At 52.6% G+C, this 6,833-nt stretch overlaps 1 protein-coding gene across 1 annotated transcript; it reads left to right on the plus strand.

Moving 5' to 3' along the window:
* Positions 1-3,062: 3,062 nt before the first annotated feature.
* LOC102821717 (protein piccolo-like) lies at positions 3,063-6,548 on the plus strand. Its single transcript, XM_006832076.1, has one exon. The coding sequence runs from the start codon at positions 3,063-3,065 to the stop codon at positions 6,546-6,548; it is 3,486 nt and encodes a 1,161-aa protein (XP_006832139.1).
* The last annotated feature ends 285 nt before the right edge of the window (positions 6,549-6,833 follow it).

A 6,833-nucleotide genomic window follows, 5' to 3' on the forward strand; every position in this document is an offset into this window, starting at 1 on the left:
ATCTAGTGTTCATGGTGGACATCACCACGGCACCTCTCAGAGCTGAACACCAGCTGCAGAGCCCCAGGCAGCTTCTCAGCTCCCTGCTTTCAAACAAAAAATCATTTGAAGCTAAATAACTCTGGAAAAGACAAAGCCTTCCAAGACACTTGAATATGCTGATAGTTGTGTGAAACTAACTGAGATTTAATGAAAGATTCAGGATGTGAAATGTTAACAAATGGAACTGACCATCTTTGCTCCACCGTTTAATGTAGAACCAGTGTTCAACGTGCCTGATACCCTACAACATGAAATCATTCAGCTGCATAGCAATGATGAGTTGAAAGCTATGTACAAAAACCTCCCACAGCTTGAGTTCTACAAACATTACATAAAGGAATGATGAATTTCCTACTTTGAGGAGACACGCATTGAAATATGCATCTGTGTTCAGAACAACTGCTGCCTGCTGTTCTCTTTGAAAACTTACCATCGCAGTCAACTGCACTCTGGATTGACCTATGCAAGTCTGGAAAAGCAGTTGCAAGTAGCAACATCATCAACACAAGCTAACCTCACACGTCTCACCAAAGAGAAGCAGTTTCAGGCATCACATTGGGGGTCATGGAGGTGGTATGCCGTAGAGTCAGTTCCGACTCACAGTGACCCTGAATAACAACGTTCCCAAGGCTGTAAATCCTTACAGGAGCAGAAAGTCTCATCTTTCTCCCACATAACGGGCTGGTAGTTTCTTACTGCTGACCTTGAGGTTAGCAGCCCAACTCATAACCACTACGCTACCAGAGTTTCCTTAGTTACTATATTGTTGTTGTTGTTAAGTGCTGTCAAATCAGTTCCAAACCATAGTGACCCTGTATAGGGTTGCCAAGGAGCAGCTGGTGAACTTGAATCACCCACCTTGTGGTTTAAACCCACTTTGCAGTCCAGTGCATTAACCCACAGCCCCACACCATGACTCCGCCATTACATGGTGGAGGTGGTTAAGTGCCGTGGGGTCGGTTCCAAGTCATAGCAACCCTGCACAGGGTTTCCGAGGTGTAAATCTTTACGGGAACTGAAAGCCTCATCTTTCTCCCGTGGAACAGCTGGTAGTTTCAAACTGCTGACCTTGCAGTTCGCAGCCTGATTTGTAACTACTACATTACCAGAGCCCCTTATTGGGGGTGAGTTAATTAAATGTTTGATATAGCAGGCTAATTTTAAGTTGATAATTTTGTTTGACCTGTAAAAGATGTTGTAAATATCCAAATGGCCCCTGGCAGAAAAAAAGCTTCCCTGCCCCCTGCTTTAGACTCACATTAGACTGTGAATTCTGTTACTCTTGTTTACAGTACTTTGCATATTTTGTCTGTGTGATACAAATGGTTAGTAGAGAAAGGCTGGGGGTTCAAACTCAGAGGCAACTAGGAAGAATGGCGTGGTGATATACTTCTGAAAAATCAACCATCAAAAACCCACTCTTACACCATGAGCCAGTCAGCTCAATGACACCTGGAATTTTGTTTCCAAAAAGCTGTCCAACTGAAATTGTCACTTCCTCCCAACATCAAGTAGAATGTTGTTGTTGTTAAGTGCCTACAACTGGGTTCCAACTCAGTGACCAAGGAGTGGCTGGGTGAGTTTGAACCAGCAACCTCACAGTTCAAACCAACCTTGTGTTCCAGTGTTTATCCTACAGCCGCACCATAAAGATTACAGCCTTCAAAACCCTATAGGACAATTTTACTCTGTCCTAGACGGTCACTTGTTGTTAAGTGCCGTCGAGTCGGTCCTGACCCATAGCGACCCTGAACAGGGTTTCTGAGGCTGGAAATCTTTACAGGAGCAAAAAGCCTCATCTTTCTCCCGTGGAGCAGCTGGTAATTTTGAACTGCTGACCTTGCGGTTCATTCGTAACCACTACGCTACCAGAGCTCTCAGAGGGTCACTAGGAGTTGGAATTGACTCAACGGCAACTGATTCTTCTGTGTTTTTCTCTATGAGATGACTTCGCAGAAAATTTGCATTTCATTCTTCATATTTTTTCCTAAGTATCAGTCTTGGATCTATTTATTCATCTTATTGATGTCTAGTCATTTCTTTTTCCTTTTCATCACCACAATTTAATTTCTGCTCTGCAACTGGTGAACACCAACAAGGAACTGATTCACACAACACTGTGATGCCCTGTGTCTCACTAAATACCTATCAAAATCTCTCTCCTTCTGCCTTGTAATGGGTCCCTAAGAGAGAAACATGGCACTAAAAGCCTCCTATTTTCCCAGGATAAGAGACATGCATGTCTTCTACGTCTCCTTTGTTGTTACTGTTGTCTGCTGTTATGTTGTGGCATCTGTTCAGAGATAGGTCTCCAAGAGTGCCTTGTGGGTTTCAACTGCTAACCTTGTGGTCACCCCCTTGTGTTGTTGTTATTGTTAAGTGCCAGTCCAGTTGGTTCTGACTCATTGCAAGTCTGTATAGGGTTTCTAAGGAGCGGCTGGTGGATTTGAACTGCTAACCTTGAGGTCCAAACCGACATTGCAGTCAAGTGCTTATCCCACAGTGCCACACCAGGCTTCTTTTACTAACAGCTGAATGGTCTACCGACTAAATCTCTGCACATATATACACTTCAGACATCCTCCACCCCCTATCAAAGAATGGGCTATGCCATAGCCCACCTCCCGAATGCCTTCCATGTTCTTAGAGGTCTATCCCCACTCCACACTGCAGTCGAGTTCTCTTTTCTAAAATATAAATCCATCCCTGTCATGTTTCTGTGAAAACTCATCTATGGAGAGACTGAGCAGGCTTCATTCGCGGACTGGACGCATCAAGCATGGAGCTTGTGTGAGCCAGGAATTCTGGAAGACGCCCCTATCCTCCATCCACTTGTGGTGGTCGGGGGCGGAGAAGGGGGCGGGATTGAGCCCCCCGTCCCCCTCCTCCTCACTGCGGAAAGCTGCCGAGCGAGAAGAACTCACTTCCTATTGAGCAGTCAGCAGGGAGGGCGCCTCGCAACAGCCACGTAGGCATTTCTTCTCTCTGGAGGACCAGGCCCAGCAGCTGAGTAAAGGGACATGTCGCAGCTAAGTAAGAATCTGGGGGATTCCAGTCCTCCTGCCGAGGCACCGAAGCGGCCCATCTATAACCGCCCCACGGTTCTGATGCGGGCCCCGCCTGCCTCTTCCCGGGCGCAGCCCGTCCCTTGGGACCCACCTCCAATTGACTTGCAGGCTTCATTGGCCGCTTGGCAGGCACCTCAGCCTACCTGGGAGGCACCTCAGGGCCAGCCGCCAGCCCCAGTGGCTCCGATGGCCCAACCTCCAGCCCTAGGAGCCCAGATGGTCCAGCCTCCCCCTCTGGGAGGCCCTATGGGCAAGCCTTCGACTCCTGGAGTCCTGATGGTCCATCCTCCTCCCCCTCCGGGAGCCCAGATGGCCCAGCCTCCAGCTCCGGGAGTACTTATGCTCCATCATTCAGTTCCAGGGACGCCCATGGCCCATCCACCCCCTCCGGGGACACCGATCGCCCATCCACCCCCTACGGTAACCCCGATGGTGCATCCTCCCCTTCCTGGTACCCCAATGGCCCATCCTCCCCCTCCGGGGACGCCGATGGCCCATCCTCCCACACCAGGGACACCAATGGCTCACGCTCCCCATCCGGGGACCACGATGACCCAGGCTCCTGCGCCAGGAGTCCTGATGGCCCAGACTTTGACTCCTGGCGTCCTGATGGTCCAGCCTACAGCGTCAGGCACGCCAGTGGCCCAGCCTCCACCTCCGGGAGCCTTGATGGCCCAGCCTCCGCCTCCACCTCCGCCTCCAGTAGCCCAGATGGTCAAACCTCCGGGTCCTGGCGTCCTGATGATCCATCCTCCAGGTTCCAGAGCTCCTCTCACCCAGTCTCCGGCTTCAGGAGCGCCGATGGCGCCGCCAGCCGTCACACCTGCGCAACCTCTGGCTTCTTGGGTTCCACAGGCTCAGCCTCTGATCCTACAAATCCAGTCTCAGGTTATAAGGGCTCCTCCACAGGTGCCCCAGGGCCCTCAGGCCCCACCTGCGCAGCTCACCACGCCCCCTAGCTGGCAGGCCACCTCCCAAGGTTGGCAAGCCCCTCCACAAGGCTGGCAAGCCACTCCCCTGACCTGGCCGACCACGCAGGTCACCTGGCAGGCCCCAGCGATCGCCTGGCAGGCGCCTCCGCCGGCACTCCAGGGTCTGCCACCTATCCGACCCGGCCCGCCACCTATCCGACCCGGCCCACCACCCATCCGGCCAGGTCCGCCACTGGCGCGTCAGGCTCCACCCCTGATACGCCAGGCTCCTCCACTGATACGCCAGGCGCCGCCGCCCATCCGGCCAGCCCCTCAGGTACTTGCGACTCCGCCACCTCTCTGGCAGTCCCTGCCACCCCCACCACCTCTTCGACAGGCCCCGCAGGCCAGGCTCCCAGCCCCGCAGGTACAGATGCCCCCCCAAGTGCAGGCCGCCCCTCCACCGATGCAGGTACACGCTGCACCTCCAGCGGGCGCACAGGGACCCCAGGTCCAGCCTTCGGCCCCACAGCTCACGCACTGCCCACCCATCATCTGGCAGGCCCCCAAGGGCCAAGCCCCGGTACCACGTGAGCTGCAAATGTCTGTGGAATTCCAGGATACACAGCAGGCCCAAGCACTAGCCTGGCGAGCCCCGAAGGCCCCAGCTCACTTCTGGCAGCCCCTGCCTGTTCAAGAAGCTCAGAGGCAGGGCCTGCCTCTGGTCCAGTTGGAGCAGCCCTTTCAGGGGGCTCCACCACCCCAGAAGGTCCTGCAAATCCAAGTGCCCACCCAGCAGGCCCAGCCCTCAGGCCCCCAACTAGAGCTGCCTACCATGCAGCCTCAGCCCTCCTGGCAGTCTCCGTCCCCGGGAGCCATGCAGGCCCAGCCCACACCCTCCTTAGGGGCTGCGAATTTTCACGTGGACTCCCCTAATTCACTGATGACTCCCCCCTCTGGAGAACCCAGAGCATCTTCGGCAGACAATGGGGGCTCCTCCGAGGAACACAGGACCTCGTCAAATGAACGTAGGCCTCCTTCAAAAGAACGCATGATCTTTGCTGCCACTTTTTGTGCCCCTAGAGTAGTTTCAGCTGCCCAGGCACAACTGCCAACTACCTGGAAAAGTTTGCCAACCACATTGGAAACCTTTACTGCCAACTCAAGGGTCTTTCCAGCTAGCTCCCAGGTCCACCCTGACTCTTCGATTGCTGTTAGAGGTTCATCTGTCACTTTAGAGAGCCTGAAGTCACTGCCAATACCTCTGCAGGGCCCATCTGCCTGTGCAGAAACTCTACCAACGATTTCCTGGGTTTCACAGCTCAACTCCAATGCCTCAAAGGCATCAAAGGGGGCACCCACCTTCCTGATGACTCCAGCAACAGCCACCTATGGTGGGGCCTCCAAGACCTCCCAGCAGCGCAGCCCAGGTAAAGTGGCTGGGAAAAAGAAGCATTTGAGTATCCAAGAAGACAGCAGTGGTCGTATGTTGACCCTGCATGACTGGCAGACCTCAAGACCCTGGGACAATGTAAACTTGAGTGGCTGGGAGGGCCCAAGCCCCCATCAGGTCTTTGGGGACTGGGAAGGCCTGGACACGTTCCCTGCCCTGGGTGGCTGGGAAGGGCCAAGTACTTCCAGGGTCTTCAGTGACTGGGCAGGATCCACTACCTCCTGGGTCCTGAGCGCCTGGGCGTACCCAAGCACCTTGAGGAGCCTGAATCTCTTCGAAAGCCCAGAGAATTCTGGGCCCGTGATTTTTTCTGAGGTCCCAAGTCTCTCTCAGGGGCTCAAAGCCACCCAGGATGAGGTCATGGTAGAGACTCAGCCACCATCTCCCTTGGATGAGAGAGCAAATGCATTGGTTCAGTCCCTCTTAGTCAAGAACCAAGCCAAGGCGTCCATCAAGCGCCCAGAGATGGTGAACGTCATCATCCGCAAATACAAAGATGAGTGCTTGGGGACCCTCAGCCAAGTCAGCCCTAAGCTAGAGTGTGACTTTGGCTGTCAGTTGAAGGAAATTGATCCAAAGAAACAGTCTTACATTGTCATCAACAAGCTAGGTCGTCATAAAGTTGAGCAAGCAGCACCACATGTAGACACCCCCAAGCTTGGTCTCCTTCTCTTAGTCCTGAGTCTCATTTTTATGAGAGGCAGTTGTGTTGGGGAGCATCTTCTCTTTGATTTTCTGTCCAAGTTAGGATTAGATATTTGGGAGACACGTGGTCTCTTTGGGAACACAAGGAGGCTCATCACCAAGGTGTTTGTCAAACAGAGGTACCTAGAGTCTAGACGAATTCCCCACACTGAACCAGCAGAATACGAGTTTCTCTGGGGCCCTCGAGCTTTCCTTGAAACCAGCAAGATACTTGTCCTTCGGTTTGTGGCCAGGCTCCATAAGAGAGACCCGCAGTGTTGGCCGTTCCAGTACCTGGAAGCGCTGGCAGAATACGAGACTGAAGATTTGGAAGACGATGAAGCTGGTGGTAATGCCAATGGTCAGCCCAGCAGTCCCCCTCCCCACTAGTGAGGTTCCTCTAAGATGGTTTCGTCTTGTTTTTTAATCCTCAGCCAGAACCCCTGGCACATTGGAGGGACATTTTGTTTCTGGTATTTACGTTCCAGTTCTATGTATGTAAGTTTAGATTTTCAGTTTGGTTTGGTAATTGCCAAAACTTTGTACACTTTAATGTAATAGTGTTGGTTTCAATTGGCTACTGTTCTATTTGGCATTTCGCATCTGTATTTTTTAAGTGAGATCTGTGGTTTCCTGTTTGTGTTATCTAATTGTTATGGTTTGGTATCAGAGTTG

This window comes from Chrysochloris asiatica, unplaced genomic scaffold, assembly GCF_000296735.1.
Source record: "Chrysochloris asiatica unplaced genomic scaffold, ChrAsi1.0 scaffold00006, whole genome shotgun sequence".
Classification (NCBI taxonomy): domain Eukaryota; kingdom Metazoa; phylum Chordata; class Mammalia; order Afrosoricida; family Chrysochloridae; genus Chrysochloris; species Chrysochloris asiatica.

Coding starts and splice junctions, on each gene's coding strand:
- LOC102821717 (XM_006832076.1), top strand. CDS start 3,063: ATGTCGCAGCTAAGTAAGAATCTGGGGGATTCCAGTCCTCCTGCCGAG.